The sequence below is a fragment of the Dendrobates tinctorius genome, unplaced genomic scaffold (assembly GCF_039654945.1).
Source record: "Dendrobates tinctorius isolate UK_male_01 unplaced genomic scaffold, ASM3965494v1 ptg000211l, whole genome shotgun sequence".
Classification (NCBI taxonomy): domain Eukaryota; kingdom Metazoa; phylum Chordata; class Amphibia; order Anura; family Dendrobatidae; genus Dendrobates; species Dendrobates tinctorius.
In genome coordinates, this window is record NW_027361878.1 from 9,469,158 (window position 1) to 9,483,842 (window position 14,685).

At 41.8% G+C, this 14,685-nt stretch overlaps 1 protein-coding gene and 2 long non-coding RNA genes across 3 annotated transcripts in view; 1 reads left to right on the forward strand and 2 right to left on the reverse strand.

The window, feature by feature from the left end:
* LOC141058237 (uncharacterized) overlaps nucleotides 1-7,980 on the reverse strand; it is a 40,646-nt gene extending 32,666 nt beyond the window's left edge. The window contains exon 1 of the long non-coding RNA XR_012222127.1: nucleotides 7,879-7,980. This is a non-coding gene — a long non-coding RNA (uncharacterized lncRNA). The remainder of the gene's footprint in view (nucleotides 1-7,878) is intronic.
* IRF7 (interferon regulatory factor 7) overlaps nucleotides 1,753-14,685 on the forward strand; it is a 47,664-nt gene continuing 34,731 nt past the window's right edge. The window contains exons 1-6 of the mRNA XM_073554403.1: nucleotides 1,753-1,779; nucleotides 9,160-9,225; nucleotides 10,114-10,264; nucleotides 12,231-12,477; nucleotides 13,074-13,171; nucleotides 13,575-13,626. Of these exons, the coding sequence (XP_073410504.1) occupies nucleotides 9,209-9,225; nucleotides 10,114-10,264; nucleotides 12,231-12,477; nucleotides 13,074-13,171; nucleotides 13,575-13,626 (565 nt within the window). The 5' untranslated portion in view covers nucleotides 1,753-1,779; nucleotides 9,160-9,208. The remainder of the gene's footprint in view (nucleotides 1,780-9,159; nucleotides 9,226-10,113; nucleotides 10,265-12,230; nucleotides 12,478-13,073; nucleotides 13,172-13,574; nucleotides 13,627-14,685) is intronic.
* LOC141058236 (uncharacterized) overlaps nucleotides 11,227-14,685 on the reverse strand; it is a 35,091-nt gene continuing 31,632 nt past the window's right edge. Inside the window, exon 2 of the long non-coding RNA XR_012222126.1 lies at nucleotides 11,227-13,200. This is a non-coding gene — a long non-coding RNA (uncharacterized lncRNA). The remainder of the gene's footprint in view (nucleotides 13,201-14,685) is intronic.

Sequence of the window (14,685 nt, forward strand, 5' to 3'; positions counted from 1 at the left end):
CCTAATATTCTCCCGCTCTCTTGTGCAGTCTAAGCCCCACCCACCTCCCAGCACTCTTTGTGTTCCAAGCAGGGAGCCATGAAGGTTGCTCTGCTACACTACTATGTTGTGTGGGATGCAGGTGTTGGAGTGTGGTCAGGTGTCTCCACCTTACCTGAATGGTGGGGTACCACACCTCAGGAGGAGGTGCAGTACCTCTGTGGCGACTGAACCCTCAGGGACGCCACATGTGCACAGCACCATAGAATAAGATTGGTCCAAGTACGATCTAATCACTTGTTGGCTCGCACTTGGATCGAAAATACAGCTGTCTGTATGAGTCCTTTCTGAAAGTGCGGCTTTTGGGAGAAAATTAACTTTAGTCCTCCTGAGAGCCGCCGGCTTTCAGTCATAGAGGCGGCAACTGTAAGCGCTCCCCTGCACTATGGCTGACATTTTGCTGTGCAGTGCTTTTATGCAGAGCAAACTGTCAATCAAAGCGATGAGGCATTTTTACAGCCACAGCTTTCAGTGCTTTGACGGGTGACTATAGCCGCACCATGCCCAACTCTATGACTGAAAGCCGGCGGCTATCGCTATGAATAAAGCTCACTTTCTCCCGGTAGCCGTGCTTTAAGGCTGCGGCCATGTGAGAGAATCAGAACGATTATGTAAATGACAGAGTTTGATCCGAGGGTCATCTTAGTGTGATCCTATTCCCTTGCATTAGAGCAGGGGTGGGGAACCTCAGGCCCCAGGGCCATTTACGGCCCTCCATGACCTTTAATCCAGCCCCCGGGCAGATTCTCAGGGACCACAGTACTTCGGCAGGGAGTTATATTTTGATTGCCACCAGCTCATTAATTTCTTCATGCTTGTGAGCACACACATGCAGTGTTCACTACTGAGCACTGAAGGGCATGCAATGAAAGATTACGTCCTGACACCAGTGCCAGAGTCAGGATGCAGTTTATGGGCGGAGTTTGTACGGCCCCCGAAGGATGGTATAAATGTCCAAATGGCCCTTGGCAGAAAAAAGATTCCTCACCCCTGCATTAGAGAATCGCATCACAGGTGTGGAGAAGAAGGAGATCAAGATTTCTCCATCTTCTCCATTGTCTGTACCAGAGTAAATCCGAGCGAAGTCCGACGTTTCACACGCACCCAAAGAGTTGAATGGGCGCGAGTGATCCGATTTGCGAAACCACTCACGCCATGCTATGATTTATTTTTCCATGCCGAATCAGAATGAGAGAAAAAAAACTGCAGATCTGCACTGCCCCATAGTATAACACAGGTCTGATTGCGATCCGATAAAACGTTAGCTAGAACTCATCAGATGTGAGCGAGCTCTTAGGAACGCTATTAACCTACAGATTAACCCTGCATCTGCATGTTAATAGCATTTCGGGACATAACAGGCTCTCTATAAAGAGGTTTTGGAGCAGAATTTGCTCTAAAATCCACTTAATAGTGTGAACATGTCCTGCTACTGTGCTGAGAATCTGATGTGTGGGCCGAGATCTCCATTGTCATCTCCTTGTATTTTCTTAGTATCACTTCTGCCGCTGTCATTCTTCGTAGTAAATCCCCGCCCCACCAGCTCTGACTTTTTCAGCACCATGGTCCCACGTCATAGTTTTTTTTTTCTTTGACAAGTCCTCCTCTGCAACGTTATGCAGTCTTATTGGCCTCCGCTGCTCCATGGTGTCACCTGGGGCCGGGCCAGCTGGAGTATATTAATGGCATGCTAGTGTAGTTCTGAGTTTACAGAAGAAACAATATCTAGCGAGCGACAAGGTAAAACATTGGCTGCACCTATGGTTCTGCTTTAGTAATCATTCTAGCTCCAGATCTGCAGGCTGCGAGAATCCAGCTCGGGGGATTGCATTCTTATAGGACAGTTCAGTTTTTGGAATTTCCCCAATCTGCTGTCAGAGTCCTGGAATTGTGCATTATGATGATACAGGAAAGATGTATATCTTTGTACCGTGTTAGCCAGTAGATAGAAAAATATTCAGAATTGAGAGTCCTCAGTGGTTGATACCTTTTAATGGCTAACTGAAAAGATGGTAACACATTGCAAGCTTTTGAGACTACTCAGGTCTCTTCATCAGGCTAGACTAATACAAAATCTGAAGGGTCACATATTTATGCACAATACAGCACAGAAAAAATGCAATAGATGAGACAAGTGACGTGAAGCAGAATTGTGATTATGGGAGAGGGAGAAACATAAATATTGCTCCAGTTCATAGATAAGGAGTCCGGATGTTTTATTGTCCTCTGATTGGGGTCTCCTAATGTGTTGTGATGCCCCCACAAGGTCTTAGGAGCAAATTCCTTAATTGATGTAAAAAGACATAAATCCATGCGACACATTCATTCCTGCATTGAGAGTGTCAAAGGTCGTCATATATTTATACTCACAGACTCTTCTCTCTCTCTGAGATGTGAAGTTACCTTTAAATACCAGTAATTTCATATCCCTGATGTTGTGGTCCATCATACAAAAATGTTTTGCCACAGGTAGATCCATTCTTTTTTCTCTTATTGTGTGACGATGAGCATTCATCCTTGTTCTAAGCTTTTGCCCTGTCTCCCCCACACACAGACCCCCAGTTGGACATTTAGTACAAATAATTAAGTACTAAATGTCCAACTGGGGGTCTGTATGTGGGGGAGACAGGGCAAAAGCTTAGAACAAGGATGAATGCTCATCGTCACACAATAAGAGAAAAAAGAATGGATCTACCTGTGGCAAAACATTTTTGTATGATGGACCACAACACCAGGGATATGAAATTACTGGTATTTAAAGGTAACTTCACATCTCAGAGAGAGAGAAGAGTCTGTGAGTATAAATTTATGACGACCTTTGACACTCTCAATGCAGGAATGAATGTGTCGCATGGATTTATGTCTTTTTACATCAATTAAAGAATTTGCTCCTAAGACCTTGTGGGGGCATCACAACACATTAGGAGACCCCAATCAGAGGACAATAAAACATCCGGACTCCTTATCTATGAACTGGAGCAATATTTATGTTTCTCCCTCTCCCATAATCACAATTCTGCTTCACGTCACTTGTCTTATCTATTGAATTTTTCTGTGCTGTATGGTGCATAAATATGTGACCCTTCAGATTTTGTATTAGTCTATGCCTGATGAAGAGACCTGAGTAGTCTCGAAAGCTTGCAATGTGTTACCATCTTTTCAGTTAGCCATTAAAAGGTATCAACCACTGAGGACTCTCAATTCTGAATATTTTGCATTATGATGAGTTATTGGACTGTAAAGGGCCCATATATTGTTCTTGCTATTAGCTAGATTCGGAGAGTGACTAGAGGGAAAAATGGGGGAAAAGAAGACAACTAGAAAGAGAAGAGGTAGAGACAGCATCTATTCCCATATTATTTATTAATTTTAGGAAATGCACCAGCCCATAACAAAGCACATTGTTAGTTCACAGGTGGGCAATTGTATAAGCATCCCTCAACTCAGGTGACTGGGGCTGAGCACAAGGAATTGTAGTAGGTGTAGTGCTCCCCCCAGGGATGTTACATCATGAGTTAAAGTCTAACCACTGCTTGTATTTTATTTCATAAATCAATAGTAGATGTGAAAATAATAAACTTTGTAATATATCTTATCAGAGAAATCTGCTTCTTTCACCTCCAAAAATTGAGCTTATATTCTGAATTAATTTGTGAAATTTGTAAAATCTATAGTAAAGGGGTATTCCCGTCGCCAAGATCCTATCTCAATATGTAGTAGGTGTAATAATAATATTATTAGCAAATACCTCCAAATAGAAAAGTAGTATAGTTCTTCTGATTAGCTATGTCGCTTACCCCATGTACAGGCCCTTGCAGTAGCTTAGGTATCCATGGTTACAGCCACTAACAGCTAACTAACTGTCACTATGTGAGTGGGCATAACCATGGATATCTAAGCCACTGCAATTCCCTGGACATGGGGTAAGAGACATAGCTAATCAGAAAAACTATGCTACATTTTTATTTGGAGGTATTTGCTAATATTATCATTGCACCTATTAGATATTGGAATAGGATCTGGGACATGAGACTACCCCTTGAAGTGAAGACAGATTTTCAGTGATGACAGTTAGTGCTCATAAAGTTCTATGGAGAACTGAAAGGGTGTGTGCACAAGCTGCGGATTCTGCTGTGGATTGATCCGCGTGGATTTAGCAAAATCCGCAGGTAAAAACGACCTGCGGTTTATCTGCGGACTAGCCTGCGGTTTTGCCCTGCGGTTTATCACCTCTACAATGGAGGAGATGGTAAACCGCAGCGGAATCCGCAGAAAGAATTGACATGTCAATTCTTTCTGCGGATTAGAAACTGCAGCAAATCCGCGCAGAAAAATCCGCACCGTCTGCACAGCGGTTTCCATTTCCCATAGGATATTATGGTACTGTACACCGCAGCAGAAACTGCTGCGGATCCGCAGGGCCAAAACCCGCTGATGATCCGCAGCAGAATCTCCAGCATGTGCACACACCCTTTCAGTCGTTTCAGGAGAACTTACAGCAGAAAAACACAGACATTCTGCTGCGAGTTCTCCTGAAACGACAGTTACTTCTCCATAGAGCGTTACGAGCACCAACTGTCATCTCCTATCTCAGCAATGGGCCAGTCTGTCTTCGCTGAAGACAGATTTTACCAGTGAAATGAGAAAATTAATGATCAGTTCAGGAGGAGAAAGAAAGATTTCTCTAATAAAATATTTTAAAATGTGTCTTATTTTCACGTCCATTATTGATCTATGAAGCAAAAAATAAAAATGACGGTTACACTTTAATTAAAACCCTGTTAGCACCCTACTGCTGCTCCCCAGCCTGACACTTTGACAAATAGACATTACTAATGGGATAAAAAAAATTAAAACATATTTTTTGCTAATATTTTCTCCAGTTTTGGAGCAAAATCAGGCGTCTGTGAAACATGGTCCGACTGTGAGATACAGACTGGCTGCGGGTCCCCCGATCCAAACGTAACATCTTGAGGTTGTCGGGAGACCCATGGCCAGTCCGATAATAATGGTTCATATATCAGAAATAGACACTTTGCCCCTTCCTATAAAAATAATATCCACTCCATCAGTCCGATCAGGCTCTTAGCATGAACCATGCATGTTGCCAATTATATAAACCCCCCCCCCAAAAAAAAAACCAATTTATATTGATCTTGGTTTTGGGATTTGATGACCACACTGGGCAATTTTGATGTTGCAGAACAAAGTCCAAATCTCCTACAACCACGCATGGCAAAGGGATGAGATTATTGGCCGAACGATGGTCTAAGTGGCAGCTATCATGCTGAAAAGAAGTCACGGGTGGGAAGAGGCAACCCAAAGCCCACCCAAAACCCAAGTCTTGTGCCCCTGAGAGCCGATCCTGCTGCAGAGTACACGGCCATAACATGAATGATGTTATCACTTCGGGGGCAAAGTCCCTGGAAAACAGGGCAGGAAGTGAAACTGGGAGAATTCTTGCAATAGCGACATTCTGGAGTCTGGAAGAGGCTCAAGTCCCTCAAGCTGTGAAAATAATAGGTGACAGTGCGGTATTAATAATTAGTACTGCTATTTATAGCAAAGAGCGGCCATGACTGCTTCACAAAGCAACGTTAATGTATCACCGGAGACAATGATGGCATAGCTATAGGATTAGTCCGCAATGACTAGGGTGCAACCACCGCTACCCAGACCAAGCCCAACACTGCAGGTTGTTCAGTTCAGCACTACAAAGCTTTAGTTCATAGTTTTAAAGGGAATCTATCATCAGGTTTTTACTATGTTACCTGAGAGTAGCTTGATGTCAGGACTGAGACCCTGATTCCAGCGATGTGTTACTTGAGGGGATACTTGCTGTGATTTTGATTAAATCACAGTTTTTTCTGCTGCTGATCTAACAGAGCTCAGAGTGCTGAGCCCTGTATAACCCCGCCCACAACACTTACTGGTAGCTTTCTGTGTACACTGTAGATCGACAGAAAGCTGCCAATCAGTGCTGGGGGCGTGGTTAGACTAGGAGACACAAGACACCTAGTCCTGTAGTGATAATCTCCTGCTGATAAAACACTGACTTTTTTGAAACCGGAATCAGGGTCTCTGCCACTACATCATGATGCTCTCAGATTACATAGCAAAAAACCGCTGACAGATCCCTTTAATTTTCATTGTAACTTTGCAGGAGAACTTCAATTCAGTACCCTTCCACAACGAAATGGACAAAATTGTTGCAAAATCTGCAATTTCTGCTGAATGCAGATAAAATCTCACTCACATGTCTGATACTGAAATTAACTACAATTTTTTGGCAACAAAAAAGTCCAAATAACCTTTCTTCAAAGACATTGTCTACTTTGTGAAAAAAATCTTCATCCCCAGCTGATGTTTGTTTTAAAGCTGCTCTGTACTCGCCACCCCTGGGTTCAGCGCTGAGTCTCTGACATTGCTCCTGGTGTCCCGCATGGGCTGCGGCGCTGACATCATGTCAATCAGTGAGCTCCATGACTCTGGTCGTCTAGACAGGACGTCCCCTTTTGTAGCCATTGAGACTACTGATTGGTTGCTGAGCTATCAACGTGATGGTGTAATGTCAATGGCCGCTGCCAGAGGTGTCTGGCAGTGGCTTTCTCTTTTCTGTAAGTGGAAAACACATAACTGCTCAGTCGAGTCGAGTGCTCATGTGTATGGGGGAGTCGGGGGAGATAGTTATTGGCCCGGACCAGTGTTTGTACATCAGCTATCACATGTACATGGCCAGATTATGGCTTCCATATGTCCTAATTAAAGGAGATGAGACACCTACATGTATGATGCATTCTCATATACTATCTCTATGATGACTAACAATATGTTCTTACAAGTTCTGTGTCATTAGTGTGCTGGTCTCTAAGTGATAAAGAGAACTCACTCGGTCTTCTTGGAAGGGTGTACGTCATTAAATCTTCTCTTACCCAGACATACCAGTATGACAGCTTGGACTCAGCCATTACTATACACATTACTATACACCTATTACAAGAATCAGAGAGGTCTAAAAGAGAAACCTTGGCACAAAGTACTAGAGACACTCATACTCCATGCAATAAGTACTGAGTAAATAGCTCGATACTGCAGTCTGCCTTATCTGTCAGGTGCCAAGAAGCCGCCCTTTTGTTCTTTCAACCACAATAAAGGCTGAAAATCTCTAAGGACTCATTCAGACGTCCGATTTTTGCATACGAGTGCCTTCTATGCTTTTCACGGACAGCACTCGTACCATGAGACCATTCACATGTCCAATTTTTTTCTTTGGACAGAGTGATCGGCGGAAAATACTGTATTAGCGACAAACATGATTTTGATCCAAAGGTCAGATCAAAACCAGCAATGCAAGTCTATGGGTCCATGAAAAATTTGGACTGCACTCGGATGACATCTAAGTGCTGTCCGATTTTCACAGACTGTCGGATTGGAGAAGGTGGAGAATTTTTTTAATTACATTTCTCCTCATAAGAAAAATCAGATGACACGCGTACCACACTTCTGAATGAGTCCTAATACAGTCAGGGCAGAGTAAGATGCTCTGAACTTGGGGGGAAACAGGATCACTTATATAAAAATACTCTATGCATGTCAATCTAAGGGAATGTTCAGATGTTGCGTTTTTGCATTTTGGTTCTGCAGCAAAGTACGGTGTGGAGACTGTTTTTCCTCCTTTTATTTTAATAGGTGAAAAACAGCTGAAATAATTGACATGCTGCAGACTTGAAAAAAAAAGTAAGGAAAATAAACGCAGGGTGTGAATGAGATTTTGGAAATCTCATTCACTTTGCTGGTACTGTGTTGGCATAGGAAAAAAAAAACACCGAAAAACCATACCTTTAGATTAGCTCTCACTGCGTCTCGCCAAGGACCTACATCTACAGCTACATCTGACAAATATCATTGGAAATGATCGGTGGCCGTCACTGAGTATGGCTCCTGAGTATCATACAGACCTGAAATGTAGAAGTCCAAAGGTTGATACGTTCCTCCACGTACAATCTTCGTCTACTTATACATTTCTTATTTTTATCTTTCTTCTTTTCTTTCTATGACGTAGATACATTTATTATGGCATGCAGTACACATCTGACGAATTGATATGCAAATGAGGCTGAAGAGCTATGGTAGATCTGAAGCCTCTGTCACTCCAGCTCTAGTCCCCTCCTCCTGTTTGACTAACAGCCTCTATGCTGCGTGACTTCAAGCAAAGGAACAGTCAAGTCAAGCACAAAGAGACATTGCTGGGTGGGGAATAGACCTGGAGTGACAAAGGCTTCAGATCTACTGCAGTCTTTCAGCCTCATTTGCATATCAATTCAAATGCTCATTTCTCAGTGACACAGAAAGGAACTTACCATGTAAAGTTATATACAGCAGGAGGAGGCAGCACTGGACAGGGAATAGAGCTGGAGTGACGGAAGCTTCAGATCTACAAATAGGTCTTCAATCTCTATTACATATCAATTAAAAGGCTGATTTCTCAATAACAGAGAAGTTATTGCTGGACTTATCTTTGAATGAGCTACATGCGCATATAAATAGTTTGTGCTGTGAAATCCTGGTGACAGATTCCCTAAAAAGTGCCTTCCAAATTTGAAAAAAAATATAAAAAATAAAGGTTTAGTTATTCTTTAAGTCAATTTTCTGCTAAAACCAGAGATTTCTTCAGTTGTTCCCTTCAGGCAAGTTACTGTAATTATTTTTGTTCCAGAGATTCCCCTAGAAAAGCCCCACACAGATTGTCCAATTCACCTATATTATAGGTCCTATAAGATCCCCAGGGGCAAAGCGTAGGGGATTTCTAAGCCCTGGTGTCGCTGTCACGTAAGGAGACATAAGTGGGCGGCCTGTTACACATTTTGCACGGTATCATAGGAACTTTACGCTGAAACTTCAGGTATTTAGAGTATATACAATGAAACCTCTCCAGAAGACCACCTGTATGAGAAGACCACCCCTTTACTCAAACCGGCATGCACATCTGACAACAACACTGCAGCAGTCAGGCGTCAACACGTGACTACTCGCTAATTGGAGATGGTTACACATTGTTTCACCAGACTTTTTAGCAATGTTTTTTAACCGACATCCTAATATCTCCCAATTTCTTTTTAGATACCATTTGTTTTCTCAACTTTTAACTGGATACTGAAAAATCAAGAAAATGCCCAGAAGGGAGAGGTAATATATGGCATTTTACATATTTTAAATAACTAAGCAATATATCAGCCATGTATTAAAACAAAAAAAGTGAATGTTTTCCTGTAGTAATGGATTTTATATGTTCATTTTCTAACCAAATCTAGCAAGTACCGTATGCGTTTTGCAAACTTTCAGGCTACATTCCAACTAGACGTGTGCGGCCCCGCTCAATTCACTTGTATTGAGCTAGTCAGCGCACGTCTAGTTGGGATGTGATTAGCAGAAGAACCGAGTTCCTTGCCTTGGAAACTGGTCGCCTCTGACCGGCTGCATTAGTGATCAGTAACCTAGATAGCCAACAGCAAACCGTAGAATTAAAAACGCCTCTGGTCTTGTTTCAGAGACGATTTTTAAAAAGAGGTAAATTCCAATGTTGCTTTTTTTTTCCCCCAAGCACTTTGCAATTTTACCCACTGAAAAAAATACAAGCCATTTTAGGCAGTATAATTGACAATTTTTAGTATGTTCTGCATGACCCAAAAAGATTTGCCATAACATTTTGAAAAAGAAAAAAAAAAGGAATTTAATTTTTGTGATTCTCACCTATCACGAAAAGGAAGAGACCACCCCGTCTCTGCTTTGAATGTGCGCCCCTGCAAGCATTGTCAATCATGGTGCCATTCAGAAGAGGAGTGGATTTGTGATGGTGGGGGTTTTCTGCGCTGGAGCCCCCAACCTGTAGGTGATAAATGTATTTGTTAAGGTTAATGCCTTTAATTAATGAAAGAAGACCTATGATCCACATCTAAGGTGTTTGGTCTCCATTGTGCGCTTTCTCTTTTTCTATAGATGCATTGTATACGACAGTGTGCACATTTGCTTCATTGTATTAATTTATCATTTTTATATGTTTGTGTCACAAACCAGAGAACTTTTTGGGCCTTGGTTGATTCGTCAGATCAACAGCAATAATTTCGCCGGCGTTCGTTGGTTGGATGAAAGTCGGACCTTATTCCGTTTGCCATGGAAGCACCTGAATATGAGTAATAAAGATGAGAGGGATTATGGAATATTCAAGGCAAGTGGAAAATAAAAATCTGCTTTTAGTAGTTATGACAATGTGACTATTTATGTTGCTCTATAATGGATCCACAATGACTATATTATTAATATTTATTTATAAAGCACCATTGATTCCATGGTGCTGTACATGAGAAGGGGTTACATACAAATTACAGATATCACTTACAGCAAGCAAACTAACAATCACAGACTGATACAGAGGGGAGAGGACCCTGCCCTTTCGGGCTTACATGCTACAGGATGGTGGGGAAGGAGACAGTAGGTTGGAGGGTTGCAGCAGTTCCAGTGATGGTGAGGCGGTAGCTCCAGTAGTGGTGAGGGGACAGCGGGGATCATTGCAGGCTGTAGGCTTTCCTGAAGAAGTGGGTTTTCAGGTTCCGTCTGAAGGATCCAAGTGTGGTTGATAGCCGGACGTGTTGGGGCAGGGAATTCCAGAGGATGGGGGCTATTCGGGAGAAGTCTTGGAGGCGGTTGGGTGATTCTAATGAATGCAACATGTTCGCGAACAGTGGCGTCATATATCTATAGACGTGAAGTCACACTCACCTCCTGATGAGGAAGAAGTGAGAGGGGGACTTGTCACCAAGTCAAAAGTGGCCAGCTTGTGGTTTTATGCTATTTCTCCTGCCTCTCTTTGTATTTTCTCCCCCTTTTTACATTTTCTGTACAGTTCCAGAGATAAAGGCCTTGTTATTTAGTGCTAATTTTCAGGGTCTCTACTAATGGTGCGTGTCTCACAGAGTAATAATGCAGAACAGCCTGAAGGCACGCCCCCGAGGATCCTTTGAACAGCGTTCCCTTAGTAAAGCCCATAAAAGGTAGCATATTGGATACTTTAAATAAAAAGAGCATATTTTTCTAGAGCCATACGATGGATTTAAAAAGAAATATATAATGAAACTTGAATACCCAGGAGAGTAGCAGGAATACATTAATAAGAGCGAAAACGGGACGCTGTTCTGCTGGTAACAGATCTTCTTTATTATACAACGTAGTGGAATGTTATATGATTTATCACAATACAATAAATAGTTTTTTTGGCTGACCCCATCAATAAACAATATAAGAAAAAGACTGGTTAGACGAAACGAATTAGGAAATTTTCCCCATACACTTTAGGTTCAAGTGTCAGCAATTTTGAAGGATCAACTAACAGTCCAATGTGTATGGGGACCTTCCGACTGTTCCGAGACAGATAGTGTTGGGGGAGATACGGATCAGGCAACCTTGAAACATGCCATATTCTTCTCCTCGAGGCAGATAACCCCTGCAAAAAAAAAACTGACCATGGCTTCAAGGGTTTTCTCCAAGATTTAACATTAAACTCCTCTCCAACTGCTGAGATCTCCAGTAGAGGAAGCTGAGGTCGATCATGGTCACTTTCTCTCCCTTCCTTGTCTATGGAACTGCTGTAAGCAGCCAGGCGCTGTTTTCGGCTTTTGTCTGACAGTCCCATAAAGAATAAATGGAGGTTTGCATGCTCAACATCTGCTCCATCTATACAAAGTTCCTTAGAGTTGATTCCTCGGGATCGGTGTGGTGCATTATTGCATTTAAAATTAAAAATGTTTAAAAAGTTTGCAAATTATTATTATTTTTTTTTTTTTTTTTAAATGTCCTACCATTTTTGTTTCTATAGCTTTGATGATGTATGTCTTCATGGCAACAGGCTGGAAACTCTGAAGTCTGTTTCTAAAGTCATTCTCCTTGTCATCTTGCCAAAAAAAAGTAATGGAAAGATGGAAGAGATGGCGCAGTTTGGAGTTTGGTACCATGGTGGCACATAGGCTTCCATAGGATCTATAGACACAAAATGGTCTTAACTGAAATTTTTCTAGACCTTCATAAACCTGCTTCGATATCTTAGATTTAGTCTTTAAAATAAGTTTGTATGAGCTCATTACCTTTTGGCATCAATTGAATTTTTCTAAGCACATGCATTCTTCGATTGTTTTTTTCAGGCTTGGGCTATACACAGCGGAAAGTATAGTCAAAATTGTGAGGACCCCCCTATTTGGAAAACAAACTTCCGTTGTGCCCTCAATCAGGTTCATTGTCGTAATGTAAAAATGTTCTCTGAGCATGAAGATAAATCAAACGACCAACGTGATCCTCATAAGATCTATAAGTTCAATGGAGAGCATCGTGATATGCCTGCTTCAAATCCAAGTGGTGCCATCTTCAATGAAGTTCCCAGTAATCCAGAAGGTATAAGGATTACTCCATTAATTTAAGGATAGACATTAAAATGGATTTTTTAGAAAAAATATGTAGTGTCCTATTCAGATTACATATTTACAACCAGTCCTGGTTTTGGTGTGACGGTCCGGCAACAGAGGACAACACTGCAAAAGAAGTTGGGTTTAGCAAAACAGATATTTTTGGGAGATTCTTTGCCTTTTGGAGGCTCCTAGGTGGGTCTTGAAAGTCTTGAATTTTGCAGTCTAATAGTTGGTAAAATTTAGATTACTTTATTCTAACAATGTATCGGGGTGGTGAGGAGAAAGAGCTGTTGCCCCTAGGTCCTGATGCCCAAAGGTCACCATAGATATTGGACTAAAGTCAGATGAACCCAACGATGTTGGGGGTGATTGTTTTTGGTGGTCTCCCGACTCTACCTACAACAGGAGATGGTGGGGGATTGGCACATTGGAATTACAACAGCTGATCCTTTTTGTTCTCCAGTTGACTAGTCTGGCCGTGGCAAGCTTGGATCACGGTTCAGTACCGATTTCAAGGTTTACTACCTGCTGAAAACTGAGGCCCGTTTCCTAATTAATGTTTGTTTTATTTTAATCTGGCAGAGCAAAATTTTCACAATGTCTGGAACGAAGAAGACTTCAAACTTCGCATAAGTCCTGATTCTGTACTGGATGCCCCTTTCACCAGCCCTGAGGATTCGGTGCGTTACCAAAAGGTTTAAAGTTGTATCTGAAAGACATTAAGGAAATGATTTATATAGTTTATATTCCTATAGTTCTAATACCCTCCATATGATCAGACCATACAACTATTACTGGGCCAATAATAAAAGGGATGATGGGATTGAACTGTTATATACAAATATCAATGACTTCAATGCTAGCTTTATAATTCAGTATGCAGTCAGCTCCCCCTAGTGGTTACTGCAGGCAGCGATATTTATATTATTTAACCAGGATCGGTATTCAATATGTCACCTGTTTTCGATGGCCAATATTGTCATCTATTTTACTTGATTATCAGTTCTGATCATATTTTTTAGATTATGGCTGTAGTGTGCTGTTTTATGGATTCTAACATACCCCTGTTTTCCTCAAATATAGGACAATATCGCAGAGCTATTCTGTAATATTTTACTGGAGCCAACAGAAAACAGTAAGGCAGAAGTCTCATATATGTATTGTTTGTCTCTTGTCCTAAAATGATTTGTGATGGGTCAGTAAAATAGAATGAGCTTTTTTACATCCTTGTTACGGTTACTAGCTATCTATAAAAAAAAAAAGATGCTGGTCACGAGATTGCTTGACATAGACTGATGCTTCATGTCCTGTGAAAGAACAGGGATATGGCTGGGTACACAGATCGTGGTGGTGTAACAATTCAATTGGTCACATGGTATATTGGCCGGTTCTTGCTCTTATTTTATTCCTGCTGATAGCGTGAGTTTTTTATTTTGGATGTTTGTTTCTTTTTTGTTTGTTTTTTTTAAATCTGCCGTAAGGTTCCAGAAATATTGGATTTTTCAATTAGCATGGCCAATAACCTAAATCTTCTCATCCTCACCAAGGGAATAAGGCAGGATAATGCAGAGCATCCTAAAGACACGCCCCAGAGGATCCTGTGAGTAACACCCACTTAGCAAAGGCCATAAAAATTACAAATAAAGCAAAAGGCCCATAACTCTGGAACCACATGGTGGATTTAAAACAAAGCAAAATACTCAGGGGATCAGTAGGAATAAAAAAGAGAAAAAACTGCCCACTTTTGTTTTACTGAGTCCATGTTCAGCTCTGCAGTGATATTCTAAAACATCATTGTACAGTAGAGTAGCTGCACCAAATCTTGCAGATGTGAGAGCTAGGAATTAGCTGTCAAACGCAGCTGAGCTCCCCATACAGAAGGCAGAGATGGTTTATTACCATCTCTGCTGACTTTATCGCTATGTACACAGTGCTGAACAAGTGCTGTGTATACAGTATAGAGGGCGCTAACAGAGTTTCTCTTCAAGATCCATAGGTCATGTGGGTCGCCCCGTCCCAGGGCTGTGGGGTACTCGGTACCGGGCCGGTGTCAGGGGAATGTATCACGGCAGCTGTGACCCGGTCCGTGGCCCTGGGTGCCAAAATCAATGGTGGATTGTGATATAGTTTATGTGATAGTTCGTGACGCCACCTGTGGTGTTTGGCAAGCAAGATGTTAAGCCAACGCTGCGTG